This window comes from Hyalella azteca, unplaced genomic scaffold (genome assembly GCF_000764305.2).
Source record: "Hyalella azteca isolate HAZT.00-mixed unplaced genomic scaffold, Hazt_2.0.2 contig1361, whole genome shotgun sequence".
Classification (NCBI taxonomy): Eukaryota; Metazoa; Arthropoda; class Malacostraca; order Amphipoda; family Hyalellidae; genus Hyalella; species Hyalella azteca.
Genome location: NW_025931682.1, coordinates 1,190 through 26,621, shown reverse-complemented (window position 1 = coordinate 26,621; position 25,432 = coordinate 1,190). Strand labels below are relative to the sequence as shown.

At 38.0% G+C, this 25,432-nt stretch overlaps 3 protein-coding genes across 4 annotated transcripts; 2 read left to right on the top strand and 1 right to left on the bottom strand.

The window, feature by feature from the left end:
* Nucleotides 1-280: 280 nt before the first annotated feature.
* On the top strand, nucleotides 281-2,496 carry LOC108664416 (carbohydrate sulfotransferase 3). Its single transcript, XM_018150991.2, has 3 exons — nucleotides 281-450; nucleotides 1,010-1,189; nucleotides 1,518-2,496. The coding sequence occupies exons 2-3, from the start codon at nucleotides 1,024-1,026 to the stop codon at nucleotides 2,483-2,485; spliced, it is 1,134 nt and encodes a 377-aa protein (XP_018006480.1). The 5' UTR covers nucleotides 281-450; nucleotides 1,010-1,023; the 3' UTR covers nucleotides 2,486-2,496.
* A 5,605-nt stretch (nucleotides 2,497-8,101) lies between these two features.
* LOC108664419 (actin-related protein 2/3 complex subunit 1A) lies at nucleotides 8,102-17,750 on the top strand. Of its 2 annotated transcripts, XM_018150996.2 has the most exons (11): nucleotides 8,102-8,279; nucleotides 9,253-9,361; nucleotides 11,307-11,464; nucleotides 11,907-12,015; nucleotides 12,248-12,420; nucleotides 12,749-12,866; nucleotides 13,149-13,327; nucleotides 13,742-13,845; nucleotides 16,119-16,299; nucleotides 16,773-16,847; nucleotides 17,589-17,750. In XM_018150996.2, the coding sequence occupies exons 2-11, from the start codon at nucleotides 9,295-9,297 to the stop codon at nucleotides 17,625-17,627; spliced, it is 1,203 nt and encodes a 400-aa protein (XP_018006485.1). In that variant the 5' UTR covers nucleotides 8,102-8,279; nucleotides 9,253-9,294; the 3' UTR covers nucleotides 17,628-17,750. The 2 variants fall into 2 exon arrangements, with proteins under 2 accessions (XP_018006485.1, XP_018006486.1); XM_018150997.2 differs by lacking the exon at nucleotides 16,773-16,847 and having other exon boundaries at nucleotides 8,105-8,279.
* LOC108664415 (putative pre-mRNA-splicing factor ATP-dependent RNA helicase PRP1) lies at nucleotides 17,730-24,948 on the bottom strand. The gene is made up of 12 exons (XM_018150990.2): nucleotides 24,785-24,948; nucleotides 24,069-24,288; nucleotides 23,639-23,782; nucleotides 22,968-23,225; nucleotides 22,340-22,651; nucleotides 21,952-22,101; nucleotides 21,391-21,562; nucleotides 20,810-20,938; nucleotides 19,905-20,027; nucleotides 18,814-19,004; nucleotides 18,433-18,595; nucleotides 17,730-18,278 (listed from the first exon to the last, which is right to left on the bottom strand). The coding sequence occupies exons 1-12, from the start codon at nucleotides 24,946-24,948 to the stop codon at nucleotides 18,151-18,153; spliced, it is 2,154 nt and encodes a 717-aa protein (XP_018006479.2). The 3' UTR covers nucleotides 17,730-18,150.
* Between the last annotated feature and the right edge of the window lie 484 nt (nucleotides 24,949-25,432).

The following is a 25,432-nucleotide window of genomic DNA, read 5'->3' as shown; positions in this document are numbered from 1 at the left end:
AATAATCCACGTGCAAGATCTCCCATCATTTTCTATTGTCATTGGAAAAAGTTATTGAAATCTTATGTATCGCTTCGTCGTCTCAATAAAGACGACCTTCATTAAAATGTATCGATATGCAAACTAATGTGGCAATCACGGAGCTCCGTGAACGAGATTAGTCACTCACTAACATGCGCTGCAGTCCACGCTATCTAATCAGGATGCTGCAATGCTGACGCCTGAGCGCACCACGGGATACTGAGTTTACCTCCCACGGCAGAGACGAGGTTCACAAGCTCACGACCTGGACACAGCGCCGGTCACTAGCTAACGAGTAGGTGGTTTCTTCTCCGTCGCCTACTAAGAAGTGCTGTAGTTTCATTAAAGCTCAGTAATTTGCTTTATATTCCGCCTTGTGAGGATAAACGGTGATGGGCGTACAATCAAGAAAGAATTCATTAAAATAAGGTGAGTCTAAAGTGGTTTGAGCCGACAATTGCCCTTCCCAGTGAAATGATCCATTCATATCGGTACCGGGCAGCACCATGAATGATATATCTATTGAATTGCACGATCAATCAGTAACCTTGAGGGACTATTCAATGATGAGCTAGGTTTATCAAATCCATAAAGAAAAAATGTACCAAACTTGTGAAGAATTGTTGTTTTTTCCAGTTTTCAACTTCACACATCATCAGTATTTCAGTATCAGTATGATATTACAATGATATTTAAAATGATTCAAAAATAAGTTGAGAGATGGTTGTGTCTGAGAGAGACATGCTCGCTACCTGCACCCATGCACCGCTGGCATAGCTTGTAATGATGTGCGCTTCATATCACGCACGTACGAAGATAATGCAATTAACGCCGTGTTTGATATTTATGGGATGCAAAAATAAGAGTGACTTCATATTCTAGGCAGCAATGTTTCCGATCGAGCGGCGACAAATGACTCTAGTTGAAAGGGAAAACTAATTTATAACACAGCTTTGCGTATTAATTAAGTTATCGATATTTCCTGCAGACTTCGTGGTCGCGATGGGCATTTTAAGAGCCAAAGTCATGTTGAGCCTCGGAGTTGCTGGAATGCTCGTCATGGCAGCAATTGTTTGGACTCCATATGGACCTTACGCCTTCATCCCGAAACCTAAACCAGCCAAGCTTTCCATCAGCAACCTGCATGAAGCAGAGACTGTCATGCATGGTCAGACACCAGAACGGCGTAGTTATAAGCCTTCCACTATGATAATGTCAAACAAATTTAATTTATTTACGTGTAAGAAGTAGGTAGTGCGCCAACGAAGTGACATCAGCGCACTTATCGGAGTAACTGTCTGATTCAAAATTAAGTAACCTTTGCATCTCACTCTTCATAAAACTCGGAGCAAGAATATCCTTACAAGTGAACCTAAAACTACATACTAATATGCAACCGTAATTAAAAATAATCTATTTTCGGGTCGGGTTCTAATTTTGTAGAGATACAGATATCGTTAAAGTAATTTGCTTCTAATTATCTTGGCACTGGGCAGAGCACGAAGCCGCTTCCATGCCCAAGTCCGCGGCACAGCAGCAGCCCGGGACACCCTCAGCCTCAGGGCCGAAGCTGGTGCTGCTGCTGAGCTCTACGCCGAGGAGCGGCTCTTCCTTCATCGGAGAACTGCTTGCTACGTACAAACCGACTGCCGTGTATTTCTTTGAGCCCCTACACAAAATTCAGGAATTACCTTGTATGCTGGACAATTCTTGCGTCTCAAATTACTTGGGTAACATATTTTCTTGTGATTTAGATAACGCGTTCCAGCAATGGTTGCGCTCCAAATCTGTCTTTTTTCAATTTTTCAGTCAGACAAGCAAAAGTTGCGGTGATAAAAGTAGCAATAGTGAGATAAAGTCTTGCTTTTCTAAAATTGATATGATCAATGAGTGTCTACAAGCTGATGTAAGGCTGATTAAGGTGATCAGGTCTCGTATTCATCATATCGTTCCATTACTTAATTCATTACCTCATATCAAAGTCGTTCATCTGTACAGAGACCCGCGAGGATTTATGAATTCTATAAATAAATTTACCAACTGGAATCATAACAGTTCCAAATACTGCGAAAATTTGAACAATGATTTGCTAGACTTCAGAATCCTATCAGAAAAACATCCGCAGCAAATGATTCAAATAGCTTACGAAAATTTTTCTAATGATCCGACTGAAGGCACTAAAAAATTGTTCAATTTTGTATATGGAAATGCTACGTTAGAAGCTCCCACGCTGTCGTATTTAGAAAGTCATACAAAATTTGACAGCAATGGTCCGATGACTACGTTAAAGAACTCAGGAGCTGCAGCCGAGGCTTGGAGAAATACAATTAGTATTAAAACTTTGGGAGATGTTGAACACGACTTGCAGTGCCGACAGGCCGTACGCCTCATGAATCACACAATTTTTAACTCAATCGAAAATGCAAGGAATAGAAACATTCCTTTGGAACTACATAAAGTCTAAACGTCGCAGTCTGAACTGTTCTGTGTTTTACTTTCCCGGCTACAAAATTGGCATTGGCAGCTTAGTTCTTTGGCCACAAAATTTTGCATTCAAGTACGAAGTATGATTCGAATTTGAGACCGGAAAATGGGTGAAAGCTAAAATTGGCGGATGTCAGGTTTCCAATATATTATTAGGAGAAAATCATTGGTAGATCTTTACTTGGTTTGCGGGTTTCTGGGAAGGTGCAAAGGTAGGTTTTTCAGAAAAAAGTATAAAAAATGGTGTGAAAACACTAATATATAATAATTAATAATTTAATCAATTTAAAAACCCGTGAAAAATGAAAACCTAACAAATAATATAAGTATAATTACCTAAATCAGCCGATCAATTCCCCAGCCCACATTTCACCTATCGAAGTCTGCAATGCATGAGATAACCTGTTTAGGACAAGTTTATAAACTTTTGGATAAATGTATAAAGTTTCGGATAATTTCATAAAGTTTCGGATAACTATGTTAAGTTTAGAAAATTCTTTATCAATAAAGTTTCGGACAAGTTTATGAAGTTTCGGATAATTTTATAAACTATCGGATATGTTTGCAAAATTTTGAATAAGTTCGTAAAGTTTCGGATAAGTTTATAAACTTTCGGATTGGTTTATAAAGTTTAGGATAAGTTTATAAAGTTTCAGACAAGTTTATAAAGTTTCGGATAAATTCATAGAGTTTGGGATAAGTTTATAAAGTTTCGGATAAGTTTATAAAGCTTTGGACAAGTTTGAAAAGCTTCGGACAAGTTTGTAAAGTTTATAAGTTTATAAAAATTCTAATAAGTTTATAAACATTCGGACAAGTCTAAAAAGTTTCGGAAATGTTCGTAAAGTTTCGAATATGTTAATAAAGTTTAGGATGGGTTTATAAAGAATTTAAAAGCAAAGAACCGGCCAGAAAATTTACCATTTCTTATGCGATAAAACGCTTCGGAACCCAGCTCCATATAGTTAATTCTACATATAACCTAAAATACAAGTACAAACAATTAGCAAACTAAAATTCACATTGAAGCTATTAAAACATAAATTAATCAAATGAAAAGAAATAAGAATGCGGTAAAAAATTAGCAGACAAACCTATCTATTTAAATTTAAAGTTTCGAAGGGAGATGAACTGTTATCGGCATATTTAGACTAGGTTTTTGTTTAAAAATATACAAGGTGCTTGGATGTATATATACAATATGTATCAAATTTACACTCGGTGATCCAACTTAAGATGGCGCTTAGATGTGACCTAAATAAAAATTATACAAATATACAATTTGCAAGTCAGAGAAAACCCTTTGTGGAGGCTAAAACTCTAAAATCACTATCGGAAACCGGGACATTTCACTTCTCGACACGAACTCGTCCTGCTGAATGAGAGGATGCGCGAGCAGGTTTTTTGTTCAATAACTCCTTCCTTTGTGCTCCGCCAGCCTAGTATAAAAGTTGCGAGATGTCATACCGACATACGCAGATGCGCACAGTGCACAACTATATTGATAAACTAAGGACGATTGCATCAGAACAGAGAGTGTATCGTTTATACATGAAAAATTAACTAATTTTACAATTATTCACCAGTAATATATGAAGATTTACATTTGGGAGGTATATAGAGAACAAAACTTTTAACTCCTTATCCATAATCTCTGAAGCACGAACAAAGAAAACACTCAATCGACAATTTTACGGACTCGCCTGCGGACTCGCGCAACTGGGCCGCTCATAATTCCTTCAATACTTAACGGATGAGCATGAATTCTGGAATGTGAGTATTAATTATCGATACGCTGCCGCAGGAATTATTACAGAATTTTACATGAATTATTTTTTAATTAAAACCAATAAACGTATTTTTAAGCAACTGGGACGCTCATAATTCCTTCAATACTTAAATTAATTTAACGCTTGACCGCTGATCTCAACACCTGCGTTTTATGAGATTTGAATTATAAATTTTCAGCCATTTCTGAAAGTGGCTTCTGTAGCATATCAAGTATCTTGTATGCTTAATGACTAGCCACGAAGAAGAAGCACATTTTAGAAGACGTGCTCCATTAGCTTTCGTTCTTATTTCGTGTTCATTATGTTCACGCGCGTAACTTCCGACATAACAGCTTAATTCCTGTAATTTTTCCACCTGTTTCGACCAGTCCAAGGCTTCAGGAGATGAGACTAACTTGCATTTTATGTGCATTTCTCGTGTAAAGAAGTAACACTAGTGAAGACGATGAATTTGACAGAAACAAAAGATATATCGTTTAGGATAAAGCTCCCTGACCAACGACAATGACCCATATATTTACGGGGGGGGGGGAGGGGAGTTGATGAGCATTTTCGTTGATCCTCTCCGAAATTACCTACGAAGCACCTTCGATTGTAGAAACGCCGCGTTAATTCTTTCTAGAACCTGATACACGTTAGAATAGTCATTTTTACCCTGATTTGGCAAAGGGGAAATTTTGGAGGCGTAATTGATGGCAAGAGCGCATGGCGGCAAATAAATTTCTTTCAGTTTTCCGTTCTACTTGTATGTATTGAAAATACAAGCTACACAACAGTGCGGTAGTAGTGGTTATTGCAGTTTAATTCTCATGTAGGATGTGGGGCATGTAAATAAGGAAACTCGGATGAAATTTCATGTTTTATAGGAGATCGGGGAGCGACAGCCTATGCTTTGATTGTAAATCGAAGTCCGTTGGCACCCGAATATGAGGAGTGATCATTAAGTATCGAATCTGTAGTCGGCTCTTTGTGCATAAATTAAATTGGAGTTCCTAAACTTTCAGCCGTAGCAAAGTTAGTTTATCACACACGCAGAGGTGGGCAGTAGCGCGCTACATGTAGCGGCCGCTACTAGCGGCCGCTACATTTTCAGTATATATAGCGGTAGCGGTAGCGGCTCTACATTTAAGGCAATGTAGCGGTAGCGGTAGCGCCCGCTACATATTTAAGTAGCGATACAAGGTTTTGCCGCTACAGCGCTACCGCTACATTTATAGATAAAGCCTTTAGATTTTACTTAAGGGGACCGGCTACCCTCCAACAAAACTTTTTTGTTTACAAACGGATCGTTTTGNTCAAGAGTTTTATGCCTTTTGATTCAAAATATCTTCATGCCTTTTTGATTCAAAATTATGTGGAGGTTGACAAGCCAACCATTTTTTTAGCTCCGTACACATATTTCTTTTTTTCTCTGACAGTCACAACTCCAACTCATAAAATTTTCTAAATTCTAGGTCTCTCTAAAAAGTCTTCTAGTTTTGAATGGGAATAGTGCAATTTTTTTGCCCTGATTGCAAGAAATTTTGATGAATGACCACAACAAGTGCATTGCTATTTGGATAACGTCACACTTATTTCTCCATATGCACCCTAGTCAGTCTATGCTGATGCCGCTGACACGATACAACCTCCTTCCATTTACGCGCTCTGCGCACTGAGTCGACAGGAGCTAGGAACAGCAAATCCAAAGCCTCTGACTGGTCAGTTAGTTGGATGGTTTCGATAATACCTTTTCAGATGAGTCATGCGTAAGGCAGTTTTGTTAATGCCAAATTTTGACTGACTTACGCCATACGTAACTTTTTGAACGTAAGTACGAAAAGTTACGTGAACTTAGCGAAGTTTCGTTAATCTCTGCCCAGAGCCATGCCGGCGAGAAGAGAGGATACAGAGTCGCAAGAAGTTAGATGCTGCCCGAAGAAAATGGCTGCAAAGATCTTGTGCTTGTATTTCTGCGTGATGGTTTGGCATTGATGATACATGAAGTACTGCTCGAAAAAAATCAAACCTGTCGTGCTTTTTTGGTCATGCACGACGTGTCTACGTATAGGTATTGCCTCCGTAGTCCTGCTGGCTGGTATTGCCTACGTAGGCCCGGGCATGGCCGACGTGGGTCGATCCGAGTTTTTAATTTTCTATTTTCTGACCCCAGGTAAGGCCAGCTTTGTCCATGTAGGGTTTGGTGTAGCTCGAATATCCTAAACACTAAATTCATAAATTGATGCAATACAGAGTACTTCATTCATCGTTAAGTGGATCTAGACGGCAGAATCACAAAAATCTTGCCCACCTCGGCTATTGAGAACACTAAAAACAAGTGTGTGAATATTTAATAGGTATTACCGTCAATTGCAATTTTACCGGCAATAATTAGCTTGACCCTGACGCAACAAATAAGAATTTAACAGAAATTTTGGCCCTACACCAGTAATGGGGTAACTTTTAGCGAAATCGAATTAAATATAGTAATCATTTAATTGAATTTATGCAAGGAGTGAATTAGGTTTGTACTGGAAAGACAATGCCACATAAAGTACAAAATTAATGTACGTAGGTATTGGCTACTGTCGCGCCACTTCATGCAAATTTAAATGCCTATTCTTCATTAGGATAATATCTGTATCAAATTGATAGAGTTTTCGATTACAACGAAAAAACCTAAATTATACTTAATCTATACGTATCTGCGCATTCCCGCGAAATCGCCAACGGACTAAACGCAACTCAGGCGCAACTGAACCACTCATAATTTCCACAATTTTAAAAGGATCTTCATGAAATTCAGTACTAGAGTCACTCGTTTGCTTGAATCGCATATTAACAAAAAATTTAGAAGGAAAGAAAATTCCACAGATTCATAGTATCTTTATAGAAAACGTTTCGGAGTCCGCTCCATGGTCGTCCGAAGATTCTAAAATGCCCATAAAATGAGAAGTTATCACGATTGAAATTCAAGGAACCGAAATCAATTAAGCAAAATATACAAATCTTCGAAGTGACGATGAAGCTGGACTCCGAAACGTTTTCTATAGAGATACTATAAATTTCTGTGGAATTTTCTTTGCTTTTAAATTTCTTGAAATTCAGTACATGTTAGCAAGACGCCGCGATATGGATTCTGAATTTTTTTATGTCTCTTCTTTTTGGATTAAAAGGAAAAAAAACCACACCTTATGCGAAACCAAACAGTTTATAAGTCTTTCAATTCTGAACGAATCTGCCTGAAATTCAATAGGCATTTAATTATTTAATTAAAAACGCTATTTTGGCGCCACTGAACTCTCAGTTCTGAACGAATTTGCATGAAATTTATATTTTATTTTAATTTCTTTACTTATAAGTAATTAACAGCCGATCAATTGCGTTTATTTGTTTTAATCGAAATGAATTGACGTTAAAATATGAAATAATTTCTCCAGCGGCACATTGCTAATAAATGAATAATGAGTTACTTTCTGAATTACCTGCAAATGAAATCAGAATTGAGGGACTTGTGATTTGTTCAGTTGCGCAAAATTTTTAATGAAAACGGAATGAAGTAAAAATATACATGGGCCTATTGTTAATAATTTGCTATGTTCTGAATTTATGCAGATCAGTTCGAAATTGAGGGACTTATGAGCTGGAGTTCGGTATCGTGTTTGTGGTCAAGTTCGAAAAAGTGTCGTTTTTGTTTGATTTGTTACCACAGATCAGTTTCTAATTGACGTCTGATAAAATTGAGCTACGATCTGTTTTGAGTTTTGCCCAACAGGGGCTGTCTGTTGCTACAAAAAGTTATCAGCTGACCAATACCAAATACTGTACGCAATACCAAGTATTGCGTATCCGCCGGATCGTATCAGTCTACGATAAGAACTCTTGGAGTGAGGCAGTTACTGCACGCTGTCGTTGTGAGATTTGTATGCCCTGAAACCTTGGATTGAATTAGTTGGTGTTGACTGACCAGAGTCCACTAACTGCACCTGATAATCTCGTGATTCAGTAAGTATTAAATGTAAAATTTCGTATTAATGTTTCTCTCTGATACCTAAGTTCCTTACATTTAAGTCATGCGACAACGACAGGAATGACGGGCTGAGCCTCTGAGGCACGCCCAAAAATGATAACTTAAGAGTAAGGCACTCGCCAAAAAATATGAGTCAAGGTTCAAACTTCAATCTGAAGGTAGAGTCGTAACATGGTTTAAATTCTGCTAAATAAATATTGCTTGCCAAGACTTGTATCAAAACGGCAACATATTGGAAGTTTGGAACTTGAATTTTTTTAATTTAGGCTAAGCTTTCATAATTTAATGCTAAAAATCATAAGCTAAATTCATCATAAATTGTATGTTACTATGAAAGAATAATATTTTTTGATTTGCTACTGCAGTAACAACTACCTAATTCTGAATTCTGATTGATTGTGATGTGCCCTGTAATTTCCTTTTGATGCTGAATTAAGCCTACTATTAAGATCGAGTTGGCCACTGGCCAGACTAGGTAATTCAACTAATTCAACTTACCAGGCTACTGGTAGCCAATGGCAATTGGCAAACTTAAGACGTTAGTATCATTACCTACAGGCTACAAGGCTATCCACCCTTTGCTTTATAATCCAAAATCCAAATGATACTGACGTGAGACGTCTGACAGTCTGACTCCTTATTGTAAATTTAAGTTTTGCATTTTTCTGCCTCTCTAGAAGTCAACTACACAATTTGTAGGCTAGAAAGAAAAATTTTTTCTCTTTTATTTCTCTATTTTTTGTATAGTCAACTTGAAACTTCAATAACATTTAATTTGATAGTAATGATTTTTTAGTCCTTTGATTGATTTTTAGTTATTCAGCTTACTGCAAATAATGTCTGCAATCCTGTAAACCCGTAGGCTTACTTGACTGCACTGTAATGATGTAATCCTAATGGTAGTGCAATCTGCTTGAATGAACTAAAATGACTCAATATTTTTGACAGATTTCCTCTCCAGCCGCAGCCTTAGCTACTTCTAGCTACAAGATGACTGAGGTGTTTCAGTTTGGTGTTGAGCCAATAACATGCCATGCTTGGAACAAGGAGCGCACAAGTGAGTTTGATGAAGTAAAACTTGTAGATTGACTTACATTGCCAGGACATAATATATTAACTAATTGAACATCATAAAATCAGGTGCACAAGATTAACAAATAATTCAATTTTAACCATAGATTTCATTTTCATTAAATTTCACACTCCACACAGAAAAATATTCCATGGGACAAGTTAATTCTAAACTTAATTTCTTATTTTTAAATAATTCTAAATGTTAATGCTCAAACAATATTATATTTGTTTAAATTATTCTCTTCCATAAACATTAAAGTTGATCTTAGCCTTAGCAGTGTCAACATCATGCACACGCAGAGTTGTTTTAAAAGGTGCATTAATTTTGTTTTTATCATTATGGGATGCAGGTGTGGAATAAATCTACTCAGTGAGCCACAAATATGGCCTTCCTGCCATTTATGGAGCCGCAAGATTTTTTCCTGACAAATTATCTCCTATCTAATTGTTAACAAAAGTTGTTGACTAAGGCGCAAGATTTAAAATTCATTATTAATATGTCACATTGGAGCTGCTATATTTCTGTAATAAGTAGGAATTTTTCAATCCTGGTGGGATGAAAAAATATTGTAAAATGCTTCTGAATAGTGCTTTAAATGGTTTGAACAGTTGTTATGATTTGACTTTAAGGTAAAAGGATCATTTTCAGGTTCGTTTTAACCATCACAATGTTATGGTTTATATAGCAACAACTGGATTTTTTAATTCAATTCTATATATTTTGAAGCAAGGGAATATTTATTTATTTTGCTATTATTATCATTTTTTGGAGGGGTTAGTTACTTTAAAGTTTTCAGGATGCTAAAAAATGCATGCAATCAGCCATAACAAAAACCTTGAAGTCAGGACAATGTTGGTCTGCTGTTTTAAGAACAGTTGAAAAAATAGACTAAAGCATGCAGTGTGAAATAAGTACCTACATACCAATGTGTTCTATGGCTGCTAAATTTCATACTTAACCTCAATGTGAGTTTGAAGTGGTGCAGTTTTACATCTATTCAAAATATGGCTTAGGAGCTGTAAAATTTCAGTGAAAAATGGGTTTTCCTGTCTCAGTTCTATACTTTCTTTACTATCCCATGGTTTAATTTTGTGTCTTCTAGCTAGTCACAAAATGCATGCTCCTTATTTCACAAATGTTTCAACATTGAGATATATATAATAGCTGCATTAAAACACCAAAGATAAGATAGCTGCACTGAAACATCAAAGATAAGTCACTGCTCCATCATCCTCCAGAATTAATACGCGTGCCTCAATGAGAATTCATCATATTTGGGATTCAGTGCTTTAATTTTACACCTTAACCAAAGAAAATTCATCTGCAAAAATCTGCATAAAATTAACCTTTTTAAAGTCAATCATACCTTTAATGTCCAGTTTTCATGGCCTTAATTATGTCTACTGTACTACCTTAAATTACTTGATTTAATCATTATATTATACCATTTCTATGTTGCATTGAATCACCATATAATGCAAGTGATTTTGTAGGTCTGTATATAATAATAGCTTGAGTGCAATTTAAATTGAAATTAATTGTTCATTTATGCTTTGTATGTATTGCTCTTGAGATTCATTCTTGTCAACATTGTGTGTCACTTTCAACTCTACAATATTTTGAGTGTGGATAGCTAAATACTTTTGGAATACATCACTAATTTTGCCAAGTGGTTGAAGTCCATGTAACCTAAATTAATATGCATTTTATCCATGTTTTGGCAGGGAAAATCCCAGAATATTTCCTGTGATGCAATTTTTTTTAATTGCACTTGATTGCCTTGGTTAAACAATTCTGTCATAGACACTGGAAGAGTTATTTCTCAATTTTTATAAGTATTTTTAGGAGCCAAATTTTGAAATATGAAATGCTGAACGAAAGCTTGCTCTTGTGCCTTACCTTTACCTCAAACTCATTATTTTTACAGAACTTGCCCTGAGCCTCAATGATAACGAAGTGAACATCTACTCAAGGCAACCAGGCACCGGAGACTGGGTGCTGGAGCACACTTTGAGCGGCCATGACCTCCGCGTGACTGGAGTTGATTGGGCACCAAACACCAACAGGATTGTCACCTGCTCAGCTGTGAGTCTTGAAGAACTTTGCAATAAAGATGCAAACGAATCGTCTTCTTTACTGCATAGTATTTACCATATTTTCAATCACTTTGTATTAATTGGAAATACTCTAAGTTTTATAACAAGTTGAAAGCCTGGGAATTAGCTCATGAAATGCTTTCTCACTTTAATGTTCAAATATTATTTCTCTTATAACTGCTATTATTACTACTTCATCCACTCTGCAGTACTTTCCTAGGCTTAAGTGCATTTGGAAATTTAAAGTATGGTATCCTTTTGTGTTATTTATCCTGTAAAATTATAATTTCGTTGTTGTATAGATTTTGTAGACTGGTCGGAACAATTTTAAAATGAATAAATATATATATACCTGCAATTTTAATATTTATATATACATAAATTGATCAATTTTATTATAATTATGTGAGAACAATTTTAACCAATTCCAGGATCGCAATGCGTATGTGTGGTGTCAAGATGAGAGTGGCAAGTGGAGCCCCACTCTGGTGCTGCTGAGGATCAACCGAGCTGCTACCTGCGTGCGCTGGTCGCCACAAGGTTGTTTCATTTATTTACAGATTACTTCTATTGCGCATCCTTGGAACCTCATAAATTAGGATTGATAAGGAGATGGCTTACATGAGAGTTAGGATCTTCAGATATCTATTTTGTATTTCTTTGTTTTCATTAGAGTAAACAATTATGCACAGTTATAACTTAAAACAGTGTTACTTATTTCGTTTTTGGAATTCGTTTCTTATGCATTACAGATATTTATTATTGATTGCAGAGAACAAGTTTGCTGTTGGCTCAGGAGCTCGCCTGATATCGGTTTGTTATTTTGAGCAAGAGAACAACTGGTGGGTGAGTAAGCACATCAAGAAACCCATCCGCTCCACCATCACCACGCTCGACTGGCACCCAAACAACATCCTTCTTGCTGCTGGCTCTTCTGATTTTAAAGCAAGTTGAAAGTTGTTTTCATCAATGATGTTCGGATTCACTAAAAAATCCAATCCAAACTATTTACTCAGCAGTTTCAGGATTCACCTGGGATAGTTTGGGTTAAAGTAGAAGTTCCAAGTCCAATGCATGTGATTTTTAACACGTTTTTCTTAGCTTAGCTTCGCGTTTGTTTGTTTGTTTGTTTGTTTATTTGTTTGTTTGTTTGTTTGTTGTTAACATTGACAACGAAAATTAGCCCACTTCTAATTGTTCTAGAGATCTGAAATTCGGCATGTCAACTTTAATTTAAGGTTTTGAAGTTCTTAAGTTACCTTTTATTTTTTAGGTGCGAATTTTCTCTGCCTGGATCAAGGATATTGAACCGAAGCCCTCGGCCACGTCTTGGGGAGCCAAGATGCCGCTTGGTCAGCTCATGACCGAGTTCTCCAACTCGACTGGCGGAGGTTGAAACAAAGATGGGATATCATGATTATTTATCTTGATTTTGTTTGGCAGTTGAAGTATCATCAGTGACACGAGTTATTCGTTTTCCTTGTCTGCACTGTGTATTGGACTCTAAAACACTCACAATGACGTCATGTCGCTTACGGCACTCATGAAAGCCATCACCCGCAGTTGCTCGGATAACAGATCTAGTGTAGATGATTTGATGCAATTTCTCTAAATGTAGCTAAAACTAGTCGGAATTTCAATGAATATATTCCTGGAAACCTGCTTTATCTCAGGTGGTTGGGTGCACGGCGTGAGCTTCAGCTGTGATGGCAACCGCGTGTGCTGGGTGGGGCACGACTCAAGCGTGAGCGTGGCTGACGCGAGTCGCGAGATGGCCAAGACTCAGCTCAAGACGCCGCATCTGCCTTTCACTGCAGTCACTTGGATCAGCAAGAACACTTTGCTTGCTGCTGTAAAGAATTTTTCCAATTAAGTATTTTTTAAGGCTGAAGTCATTGATATAAACCTTTTTCAGTCTTGAAATGTAAGAAGTTTAGTCTTTGCCAGTCTAATGTTACCATGAGCCATTACAACTCTGTGAAAAGGCGCGACAATCAATTTAAAATTGAGATGTATATTTCTGACTGTCGCAGTCCAAAGCCGATTTGCCTGCCAACGAACTGAGTTGCAAATTTCAATTGTAATGATTTATTTTGAAGACTAAACTATTAAAATATCAATGTGTATGGTAGCGTAACTTTCAAGTGATTGTAAATTATTGTAGCATATTCAGGTATTCATTAAGAGAATTAAGATCGTTTGCATGCAGGATAGATTATTCCCCTGATTATTTTAAGCCGCAAAACTAAGAGCGTGCGTTACTCAGGGTCATGGCTGTTGCCCTATGGTGTACGCTGTGGAGGACTCAGGCAAGCTCACGTTTGTCTCGAAGCTTGACGTTGCTCAGAAGAAAGAAGCTTCCAGCCTCAGGTGAGTGCAAGCAATGGGTCAACTTTACTAGCATATTTCTCTCAATGCTAATTTACAAAAAAAAACCCTGACGCACAAATAACTCGGCAATTATCTCCAATAGTGGCACTGAAAGTATATGTATTGGTCTGAACTATAAGAGTATCACTTCTGGTTATATTTCTTCATAAACTGAAAATATATACAAAATTCGTCCCAGCAAATGAAAATACTCCCATCCTGATAATGCTCAGCTATCAATTCCACTGCTTGAGTAACTCCATGTACACAATGATGAGTTTGTTTAGTATCTTCTTTAATCGCCACTTGAGATTTGCCGACAAAACCTGTTAAGGAAAATATACTTTTTTTAAGTAGGATATTACTGGAAGTTGCCTGGGATAAATCTTAGGCATAAAGTTTTCAATTTTTAAAAAGAAAATGCCATCATCCGATTGAAAGTACCATCAGATTCTTCAAGATGAGCTGTAAAATTTAATCCTCTCCTTAAGTTATTATGGTCAAGCCTTCCTGATGCCACTTTTTAGCGCATTTTCTCATTTATGTTACTATGTGTGAAATTTTCCGAAACTCGCATCTGCTGCGTTGTACAAAGTTAACTTCCCACCTGTTCGTAATGTAGGTAGTTTACTACGCTGTTATTCGTCTCTCTGATTTCCATTATTGTGGTTCCGTGCCCTCAGAACCCACATTTTCCAATTCTCCCTCTGAAATTAATTATTCAGAGTTATTATTACCCCTGTTATTATTAACCCCGAGTTCCCTTCTTTATTTTGCCCCATAGTTCCGACGACACGCCTGACAGGTATGCCGGTCTGTTATTCATCGTCTTTAACCTTCAAAATGAATCATGCTTAAATACTTTTTGTAGTGTAATGTGTTTCCCTGTATACCTTTGAATCAACTTTATCCTCTCCAGAATATCTTGTATGTACTTGTTGTCTCCCTAGATGAGCCTTGGATTAGGAAAACATGCGTCTATTTATATCGGGAAAAAGATGCTCGTTTTTGGCGAAATGTCATGCCCTCCAAGTTCCGTGGTCCTGTATGCGCGCGTTTCAAATTCCTTTTTTAAAAAATTTGTTAATAGGATATTGAGCTGCAGTTTTAGGGTATTTCCATCATCAGTTTATTTTTCTATGCAGTTTTTTTAAGCTATAGACTGTAGGCTTAGACCACCAACTTTTAATGTTGACGCCTGTAGTTCGATTTTGTATTTTCGTAACAAGGAAAGCTCATTATTGAACAATTTATAAACAATGAATTAATTTTTCTTCTTAAATCGGTATTTTACCTGAAGTTAAAAATTAGTTGCATTCAGTTAACGCTTGGAAAATCTATGCATGATAATAACTTAAATGAACACTGGGGGATTTTTTTTGTCACGTTACAGAATGCACCGTAGAAACAAATTGCTCGAACCTCCTCTTGAATAAAAACATTACTTTTGATTATCGGAATAGATTAGGCTAAATGTGGCCTAATTCTAATTTTATAAGTGAATTCGAGAATACGACTATTCTAGACATAGCAGAATTTTCACAACTAGCTAGAATCAAAACCGCAACTCTTACCATTTTGGTGATTTTAATTTCAAACTCACCGCCACCTCATCGTTAGTCGGTGTTGTGATTACAATGAGAATGTTTAAATTAAAAATTTTAGAGACTTATTTGAACTCGTTTTGTTCATACGTTCCATCTCGTTTGCATGTAAATCGTCCCTTATTGTGAGGTTTTGCCTGGTACCTAATTCCATGTTGAAATAATTCTACATAATTATCGGCGGTTAAAATGCTAGTACATCGGAGTTTAAACAGTCCAATAGATAGTAGAAAGCTTTGAGTTTTTATTTCACACGTTATGAAGCTAGCGCGAAGCTGACTTGAAGTAGTTGAGACGGAGGTTTTTAGAAGCAGACGACACCGCCAGTCCATTTATTTTTATTTATGCATTGAGAGCCCTCCAAGAGGAGTGTGGTTTTTCGCCTCAATTGCAACGTTATTGTTTATACACTTCACTGTATAGGTTAGAGTGTATTCTGTTAGCAGGGATTGTTGCCCTCACCAGTTAAATTACACATTCTAGAGTTGAGCCGTAGTTTTGACAAGTTAAAAAATCTGTTCAGCCGTTAGTTTAATGCTCAGTGACACCAACTAGTACCTGAAATCTGATTAGAATAGTATTAAAGCAGAATATCTCCGTAGACTTGAGTTGTCGTTTGCCATGTTCTACTTAGTTGAGCGGTGGTGAGTAACTTCCTGCTTCGTGCAGCGCCATGCGCAAGTTCAAGTCGCTAGACCGCACAGCTCGCACGGACAGCAGCGACACGACACTCGCCACGCTGCATCAGAACACCATCACCGGCATCCAGATACTCAAGGGAGATAAAGCTGGCGCCACTTCTGTCTCCACTTGCGGCTCCGACTCCTACCTCATCCTCTGGAACTTCAAGGTACGAATTAAATATTTTTTTTATATTTTGAAGTTAGTCCTGCACACTTCACGACGATTGCACACATTGCTATTACTTCGGAATCACGATATGACCTCTTGTATGAGTATCTTCCTTTCTATTGGTTTCCACTTCGTCTGCCAAGATTCTGACGCTGCTTCTAGCTTACCAGCTTCTTTACGCTAGCCGCGTGTTAGCAATGAGTGATTTTTATTTTCGGTGACTTGTTTGTAGAGCCAGATAATTCAGTAATATCCGCTGCCCCCACTCGACACGATACACTCGTGCCATCCATCTTGTCAAGGTGACTGTTCCTGTCACATATTATACTGCAAGTAAACGACATAAGTCAGACAAAATTGTTATACCGGAAGAAATCTTCAATTCCGCTAGGCGCCCAAGAAAGAGCTATTGCATTTCCAAGTTGATCGCTACTCGCGAGTTAACTCAGAAACACTTAATTTACTATCCAGGATCTCCCCGACACGATAGCGGACGAACTGCTGTGTCATCCTATAACGGCTTGGATGGCTGAACCCCGTACTCAGGTTTCTGAATAAAGGATGTGTGAACTTGTGCTCGTTTCCATGTGTGGATTTCAGTTATTATTCGGCTTGGTGTTGTCTTTAATTTTTTTTTAACATCAGCAAGCAGGCGGCACCTAGCGAAACGAACTCTGAACTTATGTTCAAAGCAGGTTCGTTGAATTTGTATTGTTATCTCCTTTCAAATTAAAGTTAAGTAGGTTTTCGCTTTTATTATGGAAAATCGAACAACCTGAAATGCAAAACGATCAAAAGGCCATCCCGAAAATGAACTAGGTATATAAAAAGCTCTGGATACAGCAGAGGTCGTCGCGAAATCTCGGTAAAACTTTTCGTCGTGCATATGTCTTTTTTTTTTCTTGGAATTTCATTTGGGTCGCCGCTTGTTCGTCTGCTAAGCTCATTGTTATTATGATAGCACCGACTTGCTTCATTTCTAATAACCGACTAACTTTCTCCTAAAGGCGTATGTAACACTTTCTGTCCTAAGACATAACCATGTACCCGTTTTTTTTAACAACCATGATGAATCGTTTGCACTCGTCAAATTTAAAAATTCGTTCTTTCCATGATCTAAATTATTTTGTAACGAATTAACAAACTTTCCCTAAGTGTGATGAAATACTTATTTGAAGAAATGTGCAGATTGGTGGAATATGAAACCAAGTTTTCAGTTGCATAATATTAATAAGCAGCACAAATCTGCAATGCAAATCCATATCATTTTCCTTCATATATTTTCAGAGTCTGGAGGAGAGCATCGCTGAGCTGAAACTCGCCTAAACTTATCAGCAACTTTCGATGCACTAACACTTTGGAACAACGTAACATTTGCCATGAAAACTTATTCTTTGTAATATTGAGTGAAATAAAATTGATTCCCAAAATGTAATCATTCGGCAAACACCGCATTTCGTTATCTTAAGCCTACATTATGAACATAGTAAAATCTGCTACTTAGCAAATGTTAGCCACCGTTAGCGACATGCAAATAATCGTGTTATATCCGCGAACTCACAAAATTTTACTTAGTTTAAACAAGCATGTCGAGTTGGATTGTCTTGCAAACTTAATGTTTTCAATAACATAAATATAGATAAATTTTAGTTGTTTTTAGTGACAAATAACACGCCGTCTATAAGTAAAGAATGATTTACATAAATTATGATTTTTGTAAATCGCGTTGGGTGTTAAGCAAGTGCCTGTCAAGTTTCAACTGTAATGACTCAAATTTTGTGGAATTTATGCAACCTGGAGGGGCGAGGAAAGTATCTTGTTTCCCACGTTCCCTCGAGCTTGTTCGTTCTTAAAAGCCTTCCCTGAATTGCTTCGACTCCAGCTTAGTGATGATGGCTTCGAGTTGACGCCGCGCCTCGCACTGCGGGAAGTTGCCCATGTCGTAGTACGCAGGGGCCACCTTAATCAGCCACTCGGCTGCAAACAGAAAAAGTCGTAAGGTTTCTAACACGCGTCGAATGCATCTGACAAAACGGACCAATAAAGGTTTTGTGCGATGCCTGCAAACCGTTTTTCACCTATATTAGAAGCATCTTTATGAAAGGAAATAGTTTTGTCAAATATTGCTTACGTTTGATATCGGTGACGGTGCGGATGTAGTTCTTGGTGGTGAGCACAAATTCGTTGTACAGCACCCACTCAGGCTTGTGGTCAAGACAAGTAGAAGGATGCAGCTGCACCATTTGATTATCTTTGATCGTCAGATACTGCCCCGTCCGCTCAAGATGTGCGACCTTTCCAGAAAAATTAAAAAACCATTTGAATAAATTTTTGATGAAATTTTCTTGTCTTAAAATCTGCTGCTACCAATAATTTATATGCATAAAATTTACCGTTAACAATAAGGTATTCCACTCCAAAGACTGCAAGAAATCAATTCCAAGCTACAGAACTTGACGGAATTACCCAATTATAATAGACGAGAAGCTACAAGATTGAGCCAGTGAGCTACCTGCATGAAGAAGCCGGAGACGAGCGCCTTGCGGATGTTGATGTAGTAGTCGCGCGAGTTAAAATCGGTGGAGGTGCGCTTGAGGCTGAACCTCTCCATGATACGCGAGAGCTGCTGGCGAACGTTGTCAGCAGACTTGAGCGAGCGGTAGTTGATGAAGTTGTCATAGCACCACTGCACGTCTTCCATATCTGTATATTTACATTGCAATAAATAAGATTCAAGCAATTCAGAGATATTAGTTCCGATATCGAGCGCAGACAGCCCAGGGCTGAAATGATACACCATCGGGCCGTGATTCAACGTTTGGTACTTTCTAAATGATGACATATCTCTTCTAGTCCGTGACGTCAAGTCGCGGATTAAGTAAGCACCTATTTAGTCCGTAGTCCGTGACGTCAAGTCGCGGATTAAGTAAGCACCTATTTAGTCCGTGACGTCTCGTCTAAGTTTCGTCCCGGATAAAGCACCTATTTAGTCCGTGACGTCTAGTCTCAGTTTCGTCCCGGATTAAGTGAGCACCTATTTAATCCGTGACGTCTCGTCTCAGTTTCGTCCCGGATAAAGCACCTATTTAGTCCGTGAAGTCTCACTTTCGTCCCGGATAAAGCACCAATTTAGTCCGTGACGTCTCAGTTTCCTCCCGGATTTCTACAATGCGAATTGTCAAATTTTTATTGGTAATCGGCTTTTAAGATTACCTGTCTCGTAAAAATGAGACTGCAGACGCTCAGAAAACAGAAATTATTGGTCACTAAACAAGGGATGAGCAACAGAAGATTTCATTAAGAAACAATGAAGGGCGATGCCGAGTTTAGTGTAGCAAAAATATTCGATAAATTGAATTGATCTGCGGAGGTCAAGCTGATCTACTTACACGGTTCCTCAGGAAAAAGTAGTTCGTTCAATACTGATGAACTTGAAAATAATTCTAACAAAATCTTTCAGATAATAATAAAATTTCACTTTGCTAAATCAATGGGAAGACAATCAAAGTTATTTGGAATTCAATTAACTAGAGGTGAAGCGTGAAGGTTAGTTAAGAAAAGATACGCAAGACAACAAACAAGACGAGGACTCTCAAGTCTTACTTTGTTTGAAGGCGTGGTAGACGTTGAGAAGCGTCAGGTGATCGCCATCGATGTGCGCGAACCTCATTTTGGCGTCATCGGCGGCCTTCTTAGCTTCATTTGGTCTAACGAAGCATTGTTGAACTGAAGCAGAACAAAGACACCAACGCCTCCCACTCGACCCCCAGGCTGGCGCCTCCCCCACGAGGGGGGAGGACGACACAGCGGAGGGGGCGGGCGAGGGCGTACGGCACACAACATTTAGCGGGCATCTTCAAGGCGGCTGCTGGTCGCCCCCAAACACATCACCGATAACAACCTAAAACACTTACAAGTGTTAACCTATGCAAGCGGTAACATCAAATCCCTACACCTTACTAAACTCAACTGGTCGGTCAATAGGCTATGGTGTCGCCCGTTTGAACATACTAGATACTGTGTTTATTAACGACTTAAGGTTTCTAAAAAAATCTCTCATTTTCATTGCAGGCAATTGAACTTGTGTAGTAAACCTAATCGTCTCGAATGCTATTAGAGCGCAATAAGCTCGGGATGAACCTCCCACATGGAAAAAAGTTAATTTTAAATTATTATAAACTCTGGAATCAAAATTAATACAAAGCGAGGAAAAAAATGAACCAGCAACACAAATTCTTAATAAGCTAGTATTTAAGATACAAATTCCATAACAATTGGTAAATTTTTTTTTCACGAACAATACAATAACTTCGTACGTATCTCAATAGGAGAACACAATTTTATTCTTTAGTTAGTTTTCCTGAGAAACGGCGTCAAAAGCGAAAATACGCATTTGCTTCATCTCTGAATGTGTAACTTCAGCTACTGTCTCTGTCCCGTTCAGAATAGCCTCGAGGTATAGAGATGCAGCAGCAGCAGTAAGTTGGAGTGGCAAAGAAGGTTCTCACCTGATAACATGGCCGTAATTGAGAGGATTTCGTTGGAGCAGTTAAACTCGCAGGAGGCAATCACCATCTTAGCCAGCTGAGGGTCGAGTGGAAACTCGGCCATAACCGCGCCCAGCTCCGTAAGAGTTCCTGAGAAAAAAATTTGATATCAATGTATCAATATGGCAATTGTAAATATAAATGGTTTCATATTAAAATAAATCCCATGCTATCCATATCCTATAACACATTGATTAACGCCAAGCCACCATACTCATCCTGCAACTCGTGTCGCTAAGAGTGATCATATCAAAATTGTTAAACAAGACGCTTTGCACATAGGTACTAAATAATTTTCTAAACTTCAGACAACGCTGTATTTACAATTTCGATCAACAATACAAGCAGCATCAGAAAGACGAGCACAAGGAACCGAGTTAACTACGTCATAGCTGTGTTTCAAACAATGAAAGAGCAATTGATTAGCACAATTTGAAGCTTCCAAAAATAGAAGAAACAACATACTCTTACTGAGCCCTTCATTGTATGGCAAACGGCTAGCAAGGTCACTCCAGCACAAAAAACTATAGATAAAAAGAGACCTTCGTCGTCGAGAGCAGCGAGGTAGTTGAGGAGCTCCAGCGCGCGCATCAGCGTCTCGGGCGCGGGCGGATCCATGAAATCAAAATGCACGAGATCATCGATGCCGAGCTTCTTGAGCTGCAGCACCACGGAGCCGAGGTTTGAACGCAGGATCTCAGGATATGTGTTGTCCTGAAATTTACGAGTAAAATAATCGGACATAATAATTTGATTCATGATTACAGGGAAAATAATCATTCAATTAGTTACCTGAAATCCCTATGTCAAACAATTCAGTCCCTAATCAACCCGAATAAAAATTTACTACAAAAATTAACATTTGGCTGATGCATAAGATTAGAATACCAAGCGAAAATTATAAATTTAGAAGCGAATAGAAATTTATAGGCAAAAGTCTACTTAACTCAAACCTTATGCTAAGTTCAAAGCATCTGAAAACACCACAATTTTATTAACCACATAATAGACATCAGATTATTAATGAGAAAATGCACGATCATTTCAATGTTATCAAATGAATTGCTGAAATTTTTAAGTTTTCTCTGCCATTAGAAACGAACCTGCATTTCATTCTTGAAAGCTTTGCCAGTATAGAGCCTGAAGCATTTGCCAGGACGCGTGCGCCCTGCACGGCCAGCTCTCTGCTGAGCAGACGCCTTGCTGATGGGCGACACGAGCAGCGACTCCACACGAATGCGAGGATTGTACACCTGCAAAACGTTCATGAAAATTATACACTATTTAGACAAAATTAATATTGAAATTTCCAAAATTACCTTCATTCATTGATATCATCAGACATAGAAGTGTAACTTTAGACGTTTGAAGAAGAATCATTTGACGTTTTAATGTGTTTATTTGCATCAAGAGAACCTCTTATTTGTTTCTAACTTAGAAGAAATAAATTTACACAAAGACATTAAATATGTATTAGAAACTTTGAGTAACCTTTTGCTTGGCAAAACCAGGATCAATGACAAAAACAACGCCATCAATTGTGAGGGAAGTCTCGGCGATGTTGGTTGACACAACGACTTTACGGCCAAACGCTCCATTGGGTTTGTTGGGTGGTGCAGGCTCAAAGATCCTCTGCTGCAGGTTAGGAGGCAGCGTAGAGTACAGAGGAATGCACATGAGGTCACCCACTTCAGTACCAAGGGCTTCCACCTCACGCTTGATGCGCTTACATGCTTCCTCAATTTCTTCCTGGCCCGTCAGAAAGAGCAAAACATCGCCTGGCACTTTCTCACACATGTGAATCTGAAACGTAAAGGTTGCTTATGAAGGGATTTAAGAATAATCAGATTTGACAAATAATCATTCACAAATAATTAAAAAGGGATTGGCATAAGATAAAAACATGTGACATCCAAACAGATTACAATTAAAGAAGTTATGCACTAAAGAGTATATATACATCGATGATATCAGTACATTTATCCAATTTATTCAACTGTAGGATGAAATTTAGCAATAGGTGCTTGCAAAATTCTGGCGCTCACACCCTTTGAATTTCAGGTGTCACAAGATTGTCCAGATTGTCACAAAGGAGAGGTGAAAGAAACAATTTTCTCACTTGCATAACAGTCCGGATGGCTGCCTCAAGGTAGTCTCTCTCAGGCTCTGGGGTGAAGAAGATCTCAACAGGGTGAGTGCGGCCTGGCACATTCAGGAGGGGAGCGCCGTCAAAGTAAGTCTGGAACTTGCCAGCATCGAGGGTAGCAGACATGACGACAAGCTTCAGATCAGCTCTCTGCTTGAGCACCTCCTTGAGAACGCCCATGAGGATGTCTGTCGCCAGCGTGCGTTCGTGAGCTTCGTCAAGCAGAATAACCTGGTACAAATATAGCATATTAAGCAGGACAAACTAAAACAAATATTGCAGAGTAGCTGTGTCTAACATGAACATATACATTTATTCCTAAATAACCTCATCAATAGAAGTTAGATGATGAAAAAATCAATGTCAGGAAAAATAGATTAGCAATTCAAATTGAATACATCTTAAATTTGTCAAACAATAATTTAGATACTTATCAAATAAACGAGCACTATTGATTACTTCATCAGCATTGAGAGAACATATTAGGCCTTGATAAATAGTAGAGAACAGAGCTTATAAACGAACTTCTTTAGAAATCCAGCTTGGCATGAGGTTAATATGTTTTAAAGTATACTGAGGAATTCATTAAAAAATCAAAATATTTAAACACACAGAATTACAACGTCTTGCGGCTATTAACTTACCTGATAATTTTCGAGCATGGGGTCACTCATGGCCTCCCTGAGCAACATACCATCAGTCATGTACTTGAGGAGCGTGCGTTGAGATGAGCAGTCCTCAAAACGAATTGAGTAGCCAACTTCTTGTCCCAGAGATACATCCATTTCCTGCACATGATAAAAATTCAACAGGGCTGGAGTACAAAAATACCAAACAGCATTTCCTCGCAATTCTTTTCAGATACATACATCAAGCAAGAGAGGTTCAAGCAAGTTGAAACACAACATTAATTTGTGTCAGGCAGACAATATTAATATTCTTGCCACTGATAACATCTGGCAAAAGATATAGCAAACATTTGTGAGTGCCAAGATTTGCAAAGTTTACTTGTCTAGAATTTGTTTCCACCCTCACCAATGATTAAAAAATGGTTATTAACAATGAAGAACGAACCTCAGCTACTCTTTGAGCAACAGACATTGCTGCCACACGTCGAGGTTGGGTGCAGGCAACTCCTTTCTTGCCTTTCTTGCGGGCAAACTCAACACACCACTGAGGCATTTGAGTCGTCTTTCCAGAGCCAGTCTCTCCAACAAGAACAATAGCCTGGTGGTTCTCCATCAACTCAAAAAACTTTGGACGATACTCCCACACTGGCAGACCAATACGCTTTCTGCAAAAAAAATTACACAGATGCCAATTTCATCAAGCGCATACAATACAAAGAAATTAAAAGTAGAGAAGTAAAATCAAAGTGAATGGAACTTAAAAAATCAAATACAAACAATATTCTACAAAAGTAAACTAAGATTTCAGTAGTTTCTTGATAGAATTAAAAAAATTCACAAATAAAAATAAGACAAAATAGAAAAATATAAATGAATTTTGTCTTATATTTATAAGATTCTAGAGCACGAGCCTTTGCATAATTGTACAAAAATATGGTTGAATATCAAAAAGTAAATAAGCATATCTATATCATTTCAATAGATTATTCCTGTAAAAGAATATTAGGAGAGTTAACTTTTAAAATTTAATTTTATGTTGAGTCTGGAAGCCATGTCATACAATTATGTAAATAAGATCAACTGCACTTGAGCAATAAATCTTAGAATACATCTCTATTCGTTCTTGATGTGAGACAATCAAAACTTTAAATTTAGAATTACCTGTAAAGTTCATAATATTTTGGAGTGTAGGGGAGGTTGGTGAATGGATTGAATGGAAGGGCAGCACTTTTGGATGATGAAGACGATGAGCTGCTGTGCTTATCATCTTCATGCTGCCGACTGAAAAAAAGGAGGCTTGGTGAACATAGTTTAACAGAAGGCATGGTGAACATAGTTTAACAGGAGGCATGGTGAACATAGTTCAACAGAAGGCATGGTGAACATAGTTTAACAGGAGGCATGGTGAACATAGTTTAACAGAAGGCATGGTGAACATAGTTTAACAGAAGGCATGGTGAACATAGTTCAACAGGAGGCATGGTGAACATAGTTTAACAGGAGGCATGGTGAACATAGTTTAACAGAAGGCATGGTGAACATAGTTTAACAGNTCTTAAAATTCACCTTCATTCGAGAGTTATATGGCGATACGGGAGCGGTCGGACAAAAGCGCTTGAGCGTTAGCGTGGGTTACAGCGTGTGTCAGCCCGGCCCTGAGCCTGCCCTACACATGCTCTCCCTTTAGCCACGTTTTATTCCTTCAATTCGTAATTAATAATTACAAAATTTAACACGTGGTTTAACATGCTTATTGAGCAGTCGCGACGATTTTTTTATATTTTTTTTACCTCATCTCCTTTGCAAGTA

Coding starts and splice junctions, on each gene's coding strand:
- LOC108664419 (XM_018150996.2), top strand. CDS start 9,295: ATGACTGAGGTGTTTCAGTTTGGTGTTGAGCCAATAACATGCCATGCT. Junction 12,867..13,148: donor CTCCAACTCGACTGGCGGAG/GTTGAAACAAAG, acceptor GCTTTATCTCAG/GTGGTTGGGTGCACGGCGTG. Junction 16,848..17,588: donor TGGCTGAACCCCGTACTCAG/GTTTCTGAATAA, acceptor ATATATTTTCAG/AGTCTGGAGGAGAGCATCGC.
- LOC108664416 (XM_018150991.2), top strand. CDS start 1,024: ATGGGCATTTTAAGAGCCAAAGTCATGTTGAGCCTCGGAGTTGCTGGA. Junction 1,190..1,517: donor AGCAGAGACTGTCATGCATG/GTCAGACACCAG, acceptor GGCACTGGGCAG/AGCACGAAGCCGCTTCCATG.
- LOC108664415 (XM_018150990.2), bottom strand. CDS start 24,948: ATGCCTTCTGTTAAACTATGTTCACCAAGCCTCCTTTTTTTCAGTCGG. Junction 21,563..21,951: donor CTTTCAAGAATGAAATGCAG/GTTCGTTTCTAA, acceptor CGTAAATTTCAG/GACAACACATATCCTGAGAT. Junction 20,028..20,809: donor AATTACGGCCATGTTATCAG/GTGAGAACCTTC, acceptor GTTCTGCTTCAG/TTCAACAATGCTTCGTTAGA.